The 16,533-nt window shown below is 50.1% G+C and overlaps 8 protein-coding genes across 8 annotated transcripts; 5 read left to right on the top strand and 3 right to left on the bottom strand.

Annotated features, from left to right (window-relative positions):
- Window positions 1-659: 659 nt before the first annotated feature.
- BU25DRAFT_417800 (uncharacterized protein) lies at window positions 660-1,750 on the bottom strand (the record flags this gene model as incomplete). The annotated part of the gene is made up of 6 exons (XM_033707829.1): window positions 660-694; window positions 805-895; window positions 1,054-1,122; window positions 1,240-1,253; window positions 1,391-1,615; window positions 1,714-1,750. 6 exons carry the CDS (start codon window positions 1,748-1,750, stop codon window positions 660-662), a joined length of 471 nt encoding a protein of 156 aa, XP_033566228.1.
- Window positions 1,751-2,811: 1,061 nt separating this feature from the next.
- BU25DRAFT_383577 (TatD family hydrolase) lies at window positions 2,812-3,845 on the top strand (the record flags this gene model as incomplete). Its single annotated transcript, XM_033704290.1, has 2 exons — window positions 2,812-2,874; window positions 2,928-3,845. The coding sequence occupies 2 exons, from the start codon at window positions 2,812-2,814 to the stop codon at window positions 3,843-3,845; spliced, it is 981 nt and encodes a 326-aa protein (XP_033566227.1).
- Window positions 3,846-4,653: 808 nt separating this feature from the next.
- On the top strand, window positions 4,654-5,678 carry BU25DRAFT_138079 (uncharacterized protein). Its single transcript, XM_033700573.1, has one exon. The coding sequence runs from the start codon at window positions 4,820-4,822 to the stop codon at window positions 5,474-5,476; it is 657 nt and encodes a 218-aa protein (XP_033566226.1). The 5' UTR covers window positions 4,654-4,819; the 3' UTR covers window positions 5,477-5,678.
- Window positions 5,679-5,879: 201 nt separating this feature from the next.
- Window positions 5,880-7,562, top strand: BU25DRAFT_475184 (cytochrome P450; the record flags this gene model as incomplete). The annotated part of the gene is made up of 7 exons (XM_033710925.1): window positions 5,880-5,981; window positions 6,031-6,210; window positions 6,279-6,724; window positions 6,794-6,839; window positions 6,880-6,938; window positions 7,004-7,176; window positions 7,225-7,562. The coding sequence occupies 7 exons, from the start codon at window positions 5,880-5,882 to the stop codon at window positions 7,500-7,502; spliced, it is 1,284 nt and encodes a 427-aa protein (XP_033566225.1). The 3' UTR covers window positions 7,503-7,562.
- A 1,191-nt stretch (window positions 7,563-8,753) lies between these two features.
- On the bottom strand, window positions 8,754-10,092 carry BU25DRAFT_406550 (uncharacterized protein; the record flags this gene model as incomplete). The annotated part of the gene is made up of 1 exon (XM_033705314.1): window positions 8,754-10,092. A coding segment is annotated over exon 1 (566 nt), but the record flags the coding sequence as incomplete, so codon positions are not given.
- Window positions 10,093-11,011: 919 nt separating this feature from the next.
- Window positions 11,012-12,678, top strand: BU25DRAFT_436840 (Glucooligosaccharide oxidase; the record flags this gene model as incomplete). The annotated part of the gene is made up of 6 exons (XM_033708970.1): window positions 11,012-11,269; window positions 11,330-11,428; window positions 11,487-11,757; window positions 11,788-12,008; window positions 12,041-12,216; window positions 12,255-12,678. 6 exons carry the CDS (start codon window positions 11,012-11,014, stop codon window positions 12,508-12,510), a joined length of 1,281 nt encoding a protein of 426 aa, XP_033566223.1. The 3' UTR covers window positions 12,511-12,678.
- A 372-nt stretch (window positions 12,679-13,050) lies between these two features.
- On the top strand, window positions 13,051-13,469 carry BU25DRAFT_445186 (uncharacterized protein; the record flags this gene model as incomplete). Its single annotated transcript, XM_033709428.1, has 1 exon — window positions 13,051-13,469. Exon 1 carries the CDS (start codon window positions 13,116-13,118, stop codon window positions 13,467-13,469), a length of 354 nt encoding a protein of 117 aa, XP_033566222.1. The 5' UTR covers window positions 13,051-13,115.
- Window positions 13,470-14,613: 1,144 nt separating this feature from the next.
- BU25DRAFT_406548 (uncharacterized protein) lies at window positions 14,614-16,329 on the bottom strand. Its single transcript, XM_033705313.1, has 4 exons — window positions 16,051-16,329; window positions 15,739-15,996; window positions 15,438-15,676; window positions 14,614-15,380 (listed from the first exon to the last, which is right to left on the bottom strand). Exons 1-4 carry the CDS (start codon window positions 16,172-16,174, stop codon window positions 14,949-14,951), a joined length of 1,053 nt encoding a protein of 350 aa, XP_033566221.1. The 5' UTR covers window positions 16,175-16,329; the 3' UTR covers window positions 14,614-14,948.
- Window positions 16,330-16,533: the final 204 nt, after the last annotated feature.

Below are 16,533 nucleotides of genomic sequence, written 5' to 3'. Positions count from 1 at the left end.
AAGCAACCAATCGAGGAGTTTAGCCACTTCACCCATGTCTTCCGGAGTCAGCGTCTCATAATCAATTTTTATCCAGACCTGCGGATCTCAGAGATGCTCGAGACTTCCCACTATTGTGTATGTTGTCATGGTTGTGGGAACTGGTAGCGTATTCCTTAAATCGGCAAAGTTGGTGAGGTACTCTAGATCTTTTGGAAGAATGCGGTTACCACCAGATTTGGGTTCAGGTCCAAAAGTGGTTGATAGAAGGCTAGAAACTGCTGTGCTTTGAATGAAATTTCGTACAATGACCGCATTGACGATTGCAAGAAGCCAGACCTCTTGGCAGTCCATGGGTACGTTGTATCGCCCGTCTCCGAGGTTCGCTTGTATCTCAGGTATTGACCATATTTAGCGCAGTATTTCTGGATCCACCAGAGTTCGATGTTCCGTAAGCCAGTTCTAACCATAAGTTATGCGACTCGCGAAGTACTCTCCGTGCAAATTGTAGTGGATCGACCTGTTCTTGGTCAGGTCTAATGCTCATCTCGATGGCCAGAGAAGCTTCTCTCCGTCGACTTTCTGGCCAAGCTCGTGACCATTGAGCCCAATCTATGACTTTTATGTTCAGTGCTTCAAGCCTTGCCTAAGAGAGGTGAGCAAGGACCAAAGCTCCATCGTCACAAAAACTTATCTTGACGTGGCTGTACATGATCTGTAAGGCAAGCAGCGTTGCTGCTACTGCGTTACTACGTTCATACAACAGCTTCCGCTTCTTTGTGAAGTTAGCTTCTTTCAAAGCTTCCAGGGTCGGCCGGAACTCACGGCCGCGGTCTTTGATCTGTTCCGTCAATTGCAACAACTGGCTCTGCAGGTCTGCAATGTACTTCTGGTGCTGAGAGTCGTTCTCTTGAACCTGGACTTCAGTCGTAGTTTGTATATGTGTATACAACGCTCGGATGGAGTCCGCATTTATCTGTACGATTCGATCTCCCTCCCCTCGGACAATGATTCGTGCTTCTTCATGCTCATAGCAAATCACTGCCCCTGAGTGTATCACGGCGTCGCACACACCTCGTTGTACACACACCCAACTGTTTTGCAACGATCTTCTGAGATCTTCTTCAAGTCCTTGCAAGAGGACTGTGTGATCGTTCAAGGCGATTCACAATACGTCGCGGTCGTTCAGCAGGGTATCGAGTATCTCTCTTTTACGGGCGTCACCATTGTCGAATCGTACGGTGTTTTGCGTCTATATACCTTGGAGTTTTCCTCTAGGAGATGGTCAGTCTTCAGTGACCACAAAAGCATCTTACACGTACCTAGTCGAGACGCAAACTTGCAGATTGTGTTCACTTCAAAAACCAGCGAGTCGGCTCCTGAATGCAGCGAGCTTCTCCTTACCCCAGACGGTCCTGGTCGTATTCTTCCTTAGCCGCCTCTTGCGTGCCGTTGGTCTGCTCATCTTCCAATTGTTGGCTCATGTATTTGTATACGAGAGCCTGGGCTCGGCCGAGAGCAGTGGCCACGTCAAGCTGTCGAAGGTCAGTCTTCGCAAGAATGGAGGGGTCTGGTGTAGAATCTTCTTCCTGCGGATCGAACGTTTCCATCACTCTACCTTCGTCGATAGCGCTACCTTAAAAGCATAAAGAGAGTTCAGTCAGGGATGCTCCTACCAGGCATGCATTGAGAACTGGAAGCTTCTCATCGGACGCCATCATAGCGGAGTCTAACCATGCTCATCCTGTCCACCTTGCGGAGACTGAGCCATGTTGTCAAGTTTACTGTTAGGACGAGCTGTCAGGATAGCGAGGGACGTTAGTGTAGCCGACGAGCTGTCGAGCAGGGGTGTATGTAGTTTCAACGACATGTGCGCGTGAGGGATTTGTTTCGAAGTAAGACTCGCTAGGTGGAGCAGCATCTGCTTAGTGTGGTGTTGGCACCTCCAACTGATCAACGTATCTCTGCAGTGATTGAATCATCACCGCTTGCTCAGTCTCATCGCAAAACTTGAGATAATGCCTAATTCCCACGCAAAGGTCCGCAAAGTCTGGTGGGCTTCCTGCCCGGTGACTTTGCCGGCAATCTGGGATCACAGCGGACTCCATTTTTAGTGCTGACATTGCCGCTAGAGGAAACGGGTAGCGCGACAACGCAGGAAGACGATGAAAGATCGGAAGGTGCCAGAGAACTGCAAGCGCGCGGATGAAAAATACATGGGAAGTAGTAAGAGAGCAAGCTGTTAGCTGCACAAGTTTTCTTCGGTAGCAAAGCTGTTTGATGTCCATGAAATCGAATTCCAGCAAATGTTTCTTCAATCAAACGATACATGTCGTAGTGTCGTTCAGTCATGGGACGGGCACATGATATCTGTTGTCTGCTATAGATCTGAGTACTTGTTACAACTAGCTGCCAACACAATCAACCGAGATCCGGTTTAAGGCGTAACTTGCTTTGTTGACATTGTGGTCGGCTCCAAACCAAAGTCTGGAGCAGTATATCATCGCACCTCGACATGTGCAACACTGCAACAGTCGCAATCTGGTTCCCTGGTGTCGGCATTTCGGTCCAATGATGGAAATGATGGAATAGATCTTCATCGTGATCAAAGTAGGGAACGAGCTCCATGGCACTAACAGGTGCAATGGGTCATCTCGTCAATGTGGGTTGTGAGGCAGCAGAGTTCCGTTAATGTAAGAAGATACAGATGAGGCCGAGGTCGGAGCTCGGTCGTTGCTGAGCCGGTCCGGCCGAGCTTTGATCGAAGACACCCTCGAACTGCTTTGCTGGAGACTGAAGACGTTCACCAACCTGATCGCAATGGCTTCATCAATGCTTGACGGATTCCCGACCAAAGCACCTGCACCTCCAATACAGAAGCTTCAATATGCAGATGTACGGCTTTACCCTTCCTACAACAACACCCTTAGCTGAGTTATCGAACTCAGGTCGCTGTCACAGCAACAGCCAAGGACTTCGCGGGCATCTATCGCGGCAAGCAATATCACGCGCCCGACTTCGATGCTGTCATGGATCGAGCCGTAGCGGCGGGCGTTGACAAAGTGATGCTCACGGGCATGTTGTTATCGGACATACCCACCAACCTTAACATCGCCAGAAAAAGGAAAGAGCAATGCAAAGTCACGATCGGCGTGCATCCATACCACGCCGCCGAGGCTGATGAGAGAGGCGATCAATACTACCAGGAAATTACACAGGCAATCAACACCACCCTCAAGGAGGAGCCCGGACTGCTGGCCGCATTCGGAGAGTTGGGGCTGGACTACGATCATCTTGCTGCTGCATCGATGGAAGCCCAGATCCGCGTGTTCAAGAGACAGCTTGACATGATAGTAGCTGAGGGTTGGCGATTACCGCTGTTTCTGCATTGCCGAGCGGCATTTGACGACTTCGTATCTATCCTGACTCCGTACCTTGATCGCCTGCCTCTGCGTTCCGGACTGGTGCATTCTTTTGTTGGCTCGAAATCTCAGATGCAAACTCTCATTGACCTTGGTCTCGAAGTCAGCGTCAACGGCTTCAGCTTCCGCGATCGCGAGAGCCTAGAGATGGTGCGCGCCATTCCACTTGAGAAGCTGCAGATCGAGACCGATGCGCCTTGGGGAGAGATCCAAGCTACGAGCGAAGTCTCAAAAGCATACCTGAAGAATGCGACGAAGCTACCCTACGGCTCAAAGAAGAAAGACAAGTTCGTTATGGGTGAGATGGTAAAGGAGAGGAACGAGAGCTGCAAGTTGGAGGGTGTGGCGTTGATCGTTGCAGGGCTGAAGAGTATCAGTGTTGAGGAAAGTGCTGCTGCAGCGTACAAGAACAGTACAAACATGTTCTGGAGGAACTCACAGTAGTGCAATCGACAATTGAGAATATGTAAAGGTTGCGCATAGTGTCTTGGCCGAACGACGATGGCTTCACTCAGCCGCATGGTGGTGGGACCTGTACAACAAATTTGCTTGTGCAGAAGCGCCTCCTACAAGGATCCGTCAGCGCAGCAGAACTTTCTTGAGCACACCTGCGGATTAGACTTGACCTATAAGACCTTGTCAGGTTCATGCGATAGAATCAATGTTCACGACATTTCACCTCTGACACCCATCGTCGCTCACTCTACACAAACAACATGTCATATGCACCGCCGAAACCCAAGGTTTATTATCCACAAGGGTATTCTGATCCGAACATGCATCATCCACAGCCACCATGCCAAGCTCAAGTCTACCAGCCGTATCAACGAACCCAGATGCAGTACCAATCTCAGCAACAATTCTATCAGCCACATCCTATGCCATACCAACAATCACCCACAGTACAAAATCTCTGATCAGACGCAAGGAAATGGGAAGCAGAACAAAAAACATGGGTTCTGTTACGAGATATGCTGCGACTGGAGTTTCTGCTGCGGAAAAGGGGCTTGGTTTAACCGATGTTTGTGTTGTTGTGGATCTTTCTGATTTTCTCGAAGTGGTACCTACTCATAGATTCTGGTGGCGGCAAGGGTCCTCTTTGTTCTTTGAGAGATGCAATCAGCCGTCGTAGCATCGGACCTGCGTTAAGCTAGGACGTGGTGAACGCGAGGCTACGGAATGGTGGGTCACGCTAGGGAGCTTAGTCAGAAAATCGAGCGTCTGGGATGGATGGTGCAATGCATAGACACACCTCCACGCAAGCACGTCTACCTGGTGTTGGTGGCCTGAAGATCGCTCATAGCATCGACCATTCATCCTCGAGGCCATATAAATTGACTGTATTATGACAGTAACCTACTAACGCCAGGTCCAGCCTCCCGATTCACGCGCACAACAACGTAGCTTTCACACTCAACATGACCATCACCGAGATCGCCCTTCTGCATCTTTCGCCATATGTCACGATCGATGACGCAGACCTCCGCTCGAAGCTCGCGCATGCAAAGACCGTCATGCAGAACTACACCGGTCGGACTTTCTACTACCTCCAGCAGGTCGAGGACCCCACGTACATATACATACTTGGAGAGTGGGAATCCTTGGATCGGCACATGAACGACTTCATTCCAAGTACGGACAACCTGGCGCTGCTCGAGAGCCTCAAGAATCTGCTGAGCGTGGATTGGCTGCTGCATATCAATGTGCCACACGCAGACCTACCGCTACCGGAAGCAGGTACGAGCAAGCAGAAGGCTTCAGTCTATAGCATCGTCAGGCACTTTGTCAAGGACGGCCATCGGGAGCTGTTTCAGTGGAGGTTTGATACAGAGAAGCATCATCTGCAGGACTTTGTGTCCGAGGGGAAGATTGGCGGAGGTTGGCGTATTGACAAGGAAGGTGGTAAGGAAGGTGGTAAGGAAGGTGACAAGGACGAGTGGGTATTGTTGACGCCGTGGACGAGCGTCGAGCAGCACCATGCATTTGCTGAGACAGATGGCTTCGCGAAGTACGGCAATATACGTGAGCACATCGAAGGCGCGGAGATCAAGCACGCTCGCATCCTGGACATCTAGCTTGCGCAAAGAGTTCCAGGTTTCTTACTACTTCACAACCCTTGGCCGGAATTGATGTAGTCAGGTGTAGAGCGGTAGGCATGGCAACTGGATAGGCAGGTACACCCGAAGGATCATGCACCTCATGAACAAGGTTTCCCCAGATTGCCTCCCTGCAGCAGAGGAGTGTGTTTTGTAGGCTCAAAATGGGAGACACTGCTGATAAGCACCAGTTCCGTGAAGATAACGGAAACGATCCGGGATCCGCGCGACCCCTCACGTGTATGTACGACAGCATCACTCAAGATCAGCATGCCGACTTGAAGGGTTCTGGTATTTATTAAGTGCTTGTATCCAAGTGGTCATTACGACCATTCAGTATCCATACGTCCACAGCAAGCCGTGACTGTAGCTTCCCAAAACCATGAACCCGCTCTCAAATCTTGTTCACTTTGTCCGGGAGAGCCCTGTTGGTCTGGAAACGGTCTTCTTTGTTTCTGTGACGGTATTGTTTGGGCTTTACAAGGTGCGTTGTTAGATAAATTGAGTGTCTGAGCTGACTTTGTCATCCACAGCTATTGACTCACACTGACATACTCTACATTCGCGGCATACCCAAAATACCAGGCGCACTTCCTGTCACTGGCCATTTGACCCAACCAGGAGAAGATCATACGACTGTCTGTGAAAAGTGGTGGCGTCAATACGGCCGCTCAGTCTTCCAGATCCGCCTTGTAAACACTCGCGCAGTTATCGTCAATTCCTTCGAAGACTGCAAGAACAATCTCATCAAGAACTCTCAAGATTGATAGATCGTCCCAAGCTCTGCACCTTTCATGGACTGTTCTCCTCGATACAGGGTTTCACAATTGGCAGCTCACCATGGAATGAGAGCTCTCGAAACAAGAGGAAAGCTGCATCTACCACACTAAGCAAGGCGATGATGAAGAACTACGATGATATGTTCGACTTGGAGTCGTACTGCATTGTGTCTGACCTACATTGTGACACCGAGAGTGGAGCTCTTGAGGCAAGCTTTCGACCGTACATCCAGCGCTATGCGCTCAACACCACTCTCACCCTCTGCTACGGTATCAGAATGGACGAAGCCTACGTCGACCTGCTGCGTGAAATCCTTCATGTTGGCTCTGCAATTTCTCTGCTTCGATTGGCGTCCGAGAACTACCAGGACTACATCCCGATCCTCCGTCATTTGCCTAAAAACGTCAAAAATGCTCGCTCGAAAGATCTCCGCAAAAGGAGAGACAAGTACTTGAACTAACTGCTCGACAAGGTGCGCGCCATGATCAAGAATGGCACCGAGAAACCTTGCATCAGCGCCGCGATACTGAAAGACGAAGAGACGCGTCTTACTGGTGTGGAAGTGAGCTCGATCTGCCTCTCTGGTCTCTGGAGGTTTCGAGACTATCCCTGGTACCTTGGTGTCTTGCATTGGCTCGCTTTGTACACCAGAGAGTGTAAAGTACTGAGATCGCGCGTACGAGGAGATCAAAAGTGCTATCCGGACTTGAATGCCGCGTGAGCGAGTGACTTCGAGGAGACTATACCGTATTTGAATGCTATCGTCAAGGAGGCAGGGCGATACTACACCGTCAGCAACATGAGCCTGCCCAGGAAGACAATGAGTGATGTACGTTGGGGTGAGGCAGTGATTCCCAAGAACACGTTGGTTTTGATCAGCGCCCAAGCGGGCAATCACGGTGAGTCTCTAAAACATCCACCGCCGCAACAGCATGCTGACTTGGTAGGCACCTACTACTGGGGACCTGACGCTGGCACCTTTAATCCTGAGCGCTGGCTCGATGCGCCCACCACGCCCCCCTCACTATACGCCGAGAAGCCTATCTCCAGCACACCGCATCTTTCGTTTGGCGCCGGTTCCCGGTCATGCCCGGGTGCGACGATCGCCAGCAAGCTATTCAACGCGGCACTCTTCCGTTTGCTCAGCCTGTACAGGGACGAGGCTAGCGTATCAGACCCGCCGAGCACGGACTATATCGACTACAATCTAATCAAAGCGCGTTAGTCGCAATCCCGAGGGACTTCAAGATCAAGCTGGCGCCAAGAGATGGGACTGGTGACCTAGGGAGGGAGGTGTTGAGGGCAAGTGAGGAGAGGACAAAGGACTTCTACAACGAATAAACATGTCTATGAAGGGTTTCAAAATGCTCTGCTGAGAGCATGGTACCACAGCATTGTGGTGTCGGCATCGACGTTAAGAGCTGCTATGGCCAAACTATAGTAGAGTCTGGAGGGGTTCCATACAATACATGCATCTCAAGTCACATCAGATAGAGGACTGTGGAGGTCTTCAACGAATCCTGTGATGTGTCTTGCGAGGGGGGTTGGGCGAATGGGCTGGGAGGAACTCGGTGCCTCAAGCATCCAAGTTCATTCACTTGGTCAATGTGCGCGCCTTTCGTGTGCACCTTCACTTCCTTTCGCCGCTCTAACGTCATTTGGCACGTGGGCTTACCTTCTACAACCTCGGATACCTGCGCACTATTCTGTCACATTACCCACCTCAACCTCAACTTCGACTGTAGTCTCCAAGATGCAGCTCAACTTCCTCCTCTTGCTCCTTCTTGGCCTTGTAATCATCACGGCTACATGCAGTACGGGTCAGACCCGATCTGGCAGGTGAGGTATGACAGGCAGTAGCACCCTAAACCGTGACAAAATCAGTGGGGCATTAGCCTCCAGGAAGATTCTTTCAGGTCCCCTCTTCCTCCGAGAGGTCTTGAAGCCATCACACCTCCTGGAAGCACATCGTTCTCATCCTTTATTAGGCCCTGTAGTCTCCCAAATCCATGATGGGCTTCAAATTGATCACTTAAAACACTGTTGTTGGCTTCATCACGTTCTTGGAACGTCTTACTGACCTTGGTACGTATAGCAGCTGTACACGTGGGCTGGCACGAGGCCGAAATCGAGACTGGCCTTGATTGCGACGACTGGGTACCTTCTCGTGTCGCATAAAAAGAATCTCATGAACAAATACGTGAGTGGCGTACGCATTTGCGTAACGACATGCAGGCAGAAGAAATCATTCAAGAGTCAGACCTGATCTTCTACATCACGGATGTGCCTTCCGAAAAGCTCATTCCGGACGCGCCAGGGCAGGGCCCACCTCAAGGCCGATCTCAGTCAGACACTCTAGCTACGCCGGCTTTAGGACATTTGGCTTTGAGAGATGTTCCCAGGCATCCGGTTGAAGACCACATACTTGGACCGAGAAACATTCTTCGAGTTCATATACTCATGGCCTATTGACGTAGTTCTGGAGGTCTTCGGCATACAGAGAGGCAGGATTTGCACCAAGAGCGGAAGTAGTTGAACTGGCGAGCAGAGGTCGACAACTAGAATGCGAATTTAGAGAAAAGATGGGAGATAAGATATTCTCATACAAACCATAGACGCAAATAGATTCTTTACGGTGTTTAGACGCATCAAATGCTTCCAACTACTTACCACATCATTTCCCACATTCTTAAACTCACTCCTTTCACCTAATCCTTGGCTCTCTAACCATACAATAATGCACATCCACTCCCTCCCCGCCCCACACCGTCCTATCCCACTCCACCACTCTCTTCGCCTCGAACCCCTTCTTTTCATAAATCGGCTTCGCAACCTGCGTCCCATTCAAATACGTGACTAAACCCTCATCATCCGCTTTTTTAATTCCCCAATCCAACAACAGTGTAGCGGCTCCACGACCCTGATGGTCCGGATGCGTGGTTAAGCTGTTCAGCATGAAGAACGGTCTCTCCGTACCCACGATCGCATCGCGAGCCGCGTCAAGCGGATCGAAAATGGATGCTAGAGCATCGAGGCGCAGTTCGGGAGGGAGGAACGATGGGTAGCGCGGACCAAGGAGACTTGTGATTGATGGCTCAGTTTCTGAGGGGATGGATGCGTGCTCGATAGGTCCTTCTCCTTTCGCCTGGTCCTTAACATTCATTATCTTCCAGACCGCAACTGCGATGGTTCGGCCGCCGTTATCTTCTGGGTCGTCTTCGCTGGGCAGGAGGGAGGTATCGACGATCTTCCAGTGCCAGACGTTAGGGGAGCCGATTTCGTGTCTGCGACTTTCAGCTACACTGCGTATGGATACTTCGCTGACAGGGCCGTTGTGAAGTAAATCTTGTGTTGGTCCATAGTATGCAAGTGCGCGAGTGCGGATCCATGACAGCGCGTCTGAGGGTTTAAGCGGGTGAAGTTCTAATGGCATGACTGTGGTTGGTATGTAGTCCTGGCTCGAAACTATGCTTCCTTACTACTCCTAAAAGTGGCAACCACGGTGATTATATCTTTGGATGAGTGACATTCAGTGATGAGTCACGAACAGACTTCGAGTAGCGGAAACAAACGAGCAGCTGATGACATTGCTGCGCCTCCACGGCTGCTGAATGGGGCAAAGGGCCGGTATTAAAATCTGACAGGAAGCATCCAATATGTACAAACCGGCATCTCGGCCTTGATTGAAGGCATGATAAAAGCTTTGAGAGTGAAGCTTGGTAGGGTGTAAGCTATAAGAACACTCAGTGCGGAGATGCCCCACCACGCGGTGCAGGAAAATAAGCCCACCGCGAACAGCTACTTTCCCTTACTAAAACTGCGAACACCAACACCTTGCCTCCTGTTGCACGACTATAATATAATAACAACAAAACATTAGGGTTTACTTTCTCTTGAAGAGGAAAGCCAGTGTAATCCTCTACAATCTAGCTTATTTACTTCTTTAATTCAAGCAGGGCTGTTGCAGCCTAAGGGTGCTGTTGTGAAGGACTTTTGGCGGTGGGCATATTTTCTCCTACCGCGTGCCCACCTCGCTAGCGTGGAGGCAGGTGTCAGCGCGAGCACGTCTTGTCCCCCCATCGTTGCGACATCACCTTCTGCTCAATTCGATTTTCTTTTATGTCGCGATTATCCATAAATTTCAAGAGACGACTTTGGAGAACTGCAAATCTGAAAAGAGGTGGAAGAGGTGCGATGACGTCACGGGCATCAACGGTCGCAGGATTCCCTTCCTTTTATCGAGATGCCTTTGTACTGGCACCATATGGTCTGCCAGTAATATCAAGACCTATCGTATACTACAGTACGTATGAACAAGTATCCGGGGTCTCGCCAAGAGCCGTTGCGTTACCACGTTTCATTCAGGGCGCAAAGCGCGAGTATGAGCCATTCACACCACTAGCCGGCTCCATGGGCACAGCCTCGCTATGGCTACCTGGTCTATGTATTATTTCGCCACTACAACGAGCCAACAATGTGTACAAACGCTTGGCATTCCTTGTTTATCAATCATGCAATCCTTCCGCCTACGCTTCAAGTTTGGCACTCGCAGTCAGGTGCCGCTTCCTTCATTGGCGGCTTGTTTATGACAACCTGCAATCCTTCTCTCGGCGCACGTACTTCCAAGATGTGGTGTACATACTCCGAGAAGAGATGCAGTGGTCGTATCCTTCAGCTTTTTCATTTGTGTCTTAACTTTGTCTCGTTCTCGCTGTCGCTTCGAGCCATCCGTCAATGGGCAATACATCGAGCTCGCCGGTGCAAAAGTGCCTTGAGAGTGCCGTAGGAGGGAACCAGGATCTAATCGCCCTTAAAGGCACGCCCCTCTTCCAGATTTCGCACGTCAAACCGTGCAATCTCGGCATAGCAGTCACTCCTGCAGCGGTCACTTACTCTGAGACTGTGGAACACATTACTGCGATTGTCAAGTGCGCCGTTGAAAACAAGCTAAAGTGCAACCGCATTTCGGTGGGCACTCATATGCAAACTATGGTAAGGCCTCTTCAAGACCTGTAACTCCTCAAACTCCCATGTACAGGTATCGGTGGACAGTATAACACGATTGTAGTTGATGTAAAGTACTTTCAGCAGTTCTCCATGGACAATTCAACCTGGCAAGCTACGATAGGTGGCGGCACGCTCCTTGGCGACGTCACTAACGGCTTCACGAGAACGAGACCGCGCGATGGCGCATGGCACCTATTCGTAGGTCGGTATTGGAGGTCACGCAACCATCAGTGAACTCGATCGAAGCAGTCGCATGTGGGGATCAGCACTTGACCATGTCGAGGAAGTCAAGGTGGTTCTTGCCAATTCCACAGTCGTTCGAGCTTCTGAAAAAGAGAACGCAGACATCCTGTTCGCTGTAAAGGGCGCCGCAGCAGGCTTCGGCATCGTCACCGAATTTAAAGTGCGCACACAAACCGAGCCATCAGAAGCCGTCCTCTACACATACAACACCCAGGGCGGATCCAGTGCGGGTAAGGCCGAGGCTTTCAAGAAGTAGCAAGAGCTCATCTCAGACCCACACCTCTCACGCAAGTTCGCCAGTCAGTTCATACTTACCGAGCAGCTCGGCGCCATTGTTACCGGCACTTTCTTTGGATCACATCAGGAGTATGACAGTCTCAACATATCCGCTCGTCTACCCAATAGCGACGACTCAGTCATCAAGCTCAAGGACTGGTTCGGTGTAGTAGGCCATTGGGCCGAAGATGTCGCTCTTGATATCGTTGGGGTATTCTTAGCAACTTCTACGTCAAGTCACTCGTTTACACAGAGTACGACATCATCCCAGACGATGGAGTCGACAAGCTCTTTGACTACATTGACAAAGCTGACAAAGTCGAAGCAACCTGGTTCATCATCTGGGATCTCGAAGGCGGAGTCACCAACGATGTTGCCCCGAACGCTACTGCTTACGACCACAGAAATGCGCTGTTCTACCATCAAGCATATGCTGTGAACCTTTTTAGAGGGTCAGAAATAAGACAAGGAGGTTCTGGACAGTCGTTAACGATGCTGTGACTGACGCTCTGCCGGAGCATGACGAAGGTCCATATACTGGATACGTCAATCTGAGGATAGGAGAAAACAGGGCGAGTCTGTACTGGAGTGGAACTGTGAAAATACTGGAGGGTATCAAAGCACAGGTCAATCCTGATGATGTGTTTCATAACCCGCAGAGCATAAAACCGGCTAGAGGATCCGCTAAGCCTAGAGCCAAACCATGAATCGTCCATTTGCCTAATCGGTTCACACTATGCTGTGGTGTACAGATTGGTTGCTTACCGGTAGTACAGGAGGCTGATGAATGGAGTCGCGTTTGTCATGTGTCATGGTGCACGCGTAAGGTCAGACCAAATGACTGGTCACCATCAAATAGGTTAGACTCAAGTAACACACAAATTTTATACTCTTCTGGGCAATTAAAGAGCATCGAGAGATTTCAAACGATCTTTTTTGTTAGGGCCTTCGCTGTCATTGAAGATGGTACTCTGGAGCAGAGGACCGGAGTAATACATACAGTCAGATTAAGATTGGCATACATCATATCGCACGTTTAGTGCTACTGATGTAGCACACTACCCACTTTACTATACCTCTTTGTACATGCTTTTGTTTCTCTGAAACCTAGGGGTCATTCGGTGCTTACCGCAAGTACTGCCATTTCGAGAGACACCGAGCGAACGTCGATAGAAGTGGCAGCCGCTCATGTATATAAACCCCATATTTATCCTCTGCAACTGCTCAGCTCATGACTCTCAAGCATCAGAATACACAATCTCGACTCTAACTTCTCTACGATACCATATCAACTTTGAAATCTTCCTTCAGAATGCATTTCTCCTTCACCTCCATCATCGCCATCATGGCCACCCTCAGCGCTAGCAGCTCCGCCTTCGTCATCGATACTTACAGCGGAAGCAACTGCAACACCATCGTTGAAAACAACGTCAATACTTGGGACAACACCTGTGCGACTTGGCCGAAAGGTTTCAAATCCTTCAGAATCAGGACTTGGGGCGGTAATCATCAGCACGCGTACTTCTTCGCGCCCAACAACTGCGGCAGCCTTCCCGACGCTATCAAGTCGGGTTATGTGGATTCTACTACGAACGATTTCAAGCTGAATACTTGCTACTCTTTCAATGGCGCGAGTGCGAATGCGATTGCCTCGTACCGCGGCTGAACGCCGAGAATTTTCGTTCGGTCAATCCTCTTGTCATGATGGTGGAAGGGGGGTTGACTATTCCGTGGGAATATGTGGTACCGTGGAATTTTTGGTAGGATGAGTTGTGAAAGCAAGGAGAGATACAGTCGTTACCAAGATTTGCAGGGAATTCACGGATACTCATTCATACATGCTTTCCTTCGTCTAGAGCTTGAATGAAGTCACACACAAGCTTAAGAGAAAATACCTTAGGTCACAATATTGGACTGATGCCATTCGTTCAGCCTAATTTGACTTCATCTTCGCGACTTGGAATCCTGGTGCACCGTCTAAGTCTTCTGTGACACGCTTGATTCTTCGCAGACCACTCTCCTCCCGGACATAAGCTTCTGTTGCTTTCTCGGTCTCCATGTCGTGAAGCAGTAGCGCACCAAACATGTGTACGACTTCGAACGGGTTGAAAGTCAGTAGAGCAGTCCTTCTCTTCCACAAGGACCAATAAGTCGGTGCCATGGCGAACACAGAGAGAAGACTGAACACGACCGCGCAGAACACGTAAGGAAGGCTGATGCCGAATACTGTTACGCGTCTCTCGCCAGTAAGGGCCACTTGTTGTGCCCAATCCTTGATGCGGGGAAACCCCTGCTCGACCAGGTCGGCAGACCCGAACAAGGTTTCATTGTCTGTGTTGTTGGCTGCGACGATAGCTGTATGGAATGCTATGCTCCGGAGTTTGTCAAGCACGTACTGGACATTATCAGTAACGTAGACAAAGAAGAGTGCCTTGAATTGGGCAATAGGTACCTGGGTAGGATCATTGAAGGTAGTGTTGCAGTCTGCTTCATCGACGTTTCCCGATCCGTGAACGAAGCGCCTTGCAAGGAGCTGCCGCACGTTGCCTGCAGCAACGTTACTGCCACAATTCCTGTCTATAGCCACCCTCTTCGTTGAATTCTAGCTCACATGACCTGAGCCAGTGCGAGGTAGGGCCCCATACAACTCCCAACGATGCCTCGTCGATCCACGTCAGGCTGTGTGTCGTCAGATCTTGGAGCCAACTTCCTCTGTTTGGACTGATCACTTACGTTTGGGCTGTGACAGTATCGTTCTGCCGATGATCATGCAGCAAGCGCACACTTCCATTCTGCAGCTCGATGTCGTAGTTCAGAATTGCACAATGCAAGGAGCGTTACTGATCGAAAGTTGTCTCTCGCAAATGGGTTTAAGCTTGAATAGATTAATACATCCAACCAACCTCTGCTCTCGGCCGCCGCGAGTATTGCCGTATCGTCCTCATGCCCAGCGGCATCAGGCATATATGAGGAACTATTGAAGGACGGAACAACGTCAAGTGCATGATTGGCTGCGCTCAGATCTGGCTTGATATGATTTCTGCCATTACCGCTCTGAATCGACGCCCGTCGGTATTTCAAAGACGTGTTCGATGACGAGTGAGGTGCATCACTACCCTCTAATCCTAGCAACTCAAGTACCTGACTAAGCTCCGTTCGCCTGGTCCTGGAATTGACCGAGAAGATGTGTTTGACCAATCTGAATGACCACTAGCCATAGTCCAATTCCAGTCAGGAAAGCACCCATAGCATCTCGACGTGAAGCCCCAAATGCTAACGTCAACCAACTCAGCAATGTACTCGATATAAGTGACCAGAATATTGCGACCCAGAAAAAGTACTTCTGGAATGGCTTGCTAAAAGTCGTATTCGTGGCGATGATGCCTACTCCGTAGAAGCACGCGAGTGTCGTTATGGCGATTGGGAATATGACCTGCCATGCAAGCCATACGTTCGACCGGTATCTGACCTTGCCGTTAGGCTCGTATCTTAGAGTCCACTTTTGCTTCTCTGTAACGGTCTTTGTTCGTATCATCCAAGGGCGAAGCTCCTTGATGTCGCTCACATCGGCGTGTATCTGCACAAGATTAACAGGAGCCCGGTCGGAGCTAAAGGAGCGATGATGTTCGGGTACCTTGAGTTTGTTTCGGGAGTGACCAGGAAGCATCTTCTTGAGGCGCACGTTATCGATCGGATCCACAATGGTATCGCTTTGCTCGCCCCATTTCTGAGTGACCATAAGCCATGGCTGAGGCTGAGGCTGGAACTGAGCGCGATCTTGCATATCGAAATGAAGCACACTCAGGCCTTGTGAATCAGCGTGAATGGGATTCTCCAGGCGCGACAGTCTTATTTCACTTTCAATGACGTGGTCTGTCAAGCTCTCGTTAGCCTTCATACGGTTATCAGATTGGCTACATCGTGATAAGCCCTACCCATTTGTCTCAGGAGCGTCACCGCCATTGACACACGTTCTTCTGATCTTTCCACCTGAAGTTCTTGTTCTAGTCGTTGTAAGGACTCGGTCAGATGTTCAACTATCGTCCGTCTAAGACCGGTGAAGGCAGGGATGAACAGGGGAGCACTCGCGTATTGGGCACTGGTCGATGCCTCTTCGTGCGCAGACTCGTACTGGCGGAGCTTAGATCTAGGGCTGAACCGGAAGGCAGAAGGATCGAAATCATTAGCTTGCGCTGCATGAATTAGTGACTTGAGTGTGGCACTGCTTTTCAGTGGTGTATACTTACTCGAACCCGTTAAGTTAGTTGACATCCCCGGCTGCCTCAAGCTTTCAATATCCGACAAAGCTACATCATCATACAGGCGACGCGAGGAGGAGCTGCTAGAAGCTTTGTTTTTTAGTAGAGGCATAGCTGGCTAGGAAGAAAAGTGAACGACATCGAGGAGGTTGATCAGACTAAACTAGAGCTGAAGCGGAGAAGCCGCATGCTTATCTATCTTTAAGGCTGTACAACCTTCTGCAACAGCACGCATGGCCCCTAACGCTCCTGCTCGCAGGTCAGGATGTAGCGCAGTGTGGGCGTTTGCAGTTCGGTGCGCTCCACAAATACCTGACTCAAGGTTAAAGCGCCACAGAATCCCTGGCAGTCAGCAACGACATATCAGTTCTGTCCACGCAAGCCATGTGGCTGCCCAGAGTCCACATCGCTTACGTTCACATGAGCGAATGGCCATTTCGGTGCAGGCTGCACCGACCTCCTGCTCCTGCA

The sequence above is a fragment of the Macroventuria anomochaeta genome (assembly GCF_010093625.1).
Source record: "Macroventuria anomochaeta strain CBS 525.71 unplaced genomic scaffold BU25scaffold_3, whole genome shotgun sequence".
Taxonomy (NCBI): Eukaryota; Fungi; Ascomycota; class Dothideomycetes; order Pleosporales; family Didymellaceae; genus Macroventuria; species Macroventuria anomochaeta.
The sequence above is the reverse complement of the archived record's forward strand: the minus strand, read 5'-3'. Positions and strand labels throughout refer to the sequence as shown.

What these genes read in the sequence shown, in the direction of transcription:
- BU25DRAFT_138079 (XM_033700573.1), top strand. Translation starts at nt 4,820, where the DNA reads ATGACCATCACCGAGATCGCCCTTCTGCATCTTTCGCCATATGTCACG.
- BU25DRAFT_406548 (XM_033705313.1), bottom strand. Translation starts at nt 16,174, where the DNA reads ATGCCTCTACTAAAAAACAAAGCTTCTAGCAGCTCCTCCTCGCGTCGC. An exon ending in GACGCTCCTGAGACAAATGG is followed by an intron (nt 15,677 to 15,738) that starts GTAGGGCTTATC and finishes AGAGCTTGACAG; the next exon opens with ACCACGTCATTGAAAGTGAA. An exon ending in ACTCCCGAAACAAACTCAAG is followed by an intron (nt 15,381 to 15,437) that starts GTACCCGAACAT and finishes AATCTTGTGCAG; the next exon opens with ATACACGCCGATGTGAGCGA.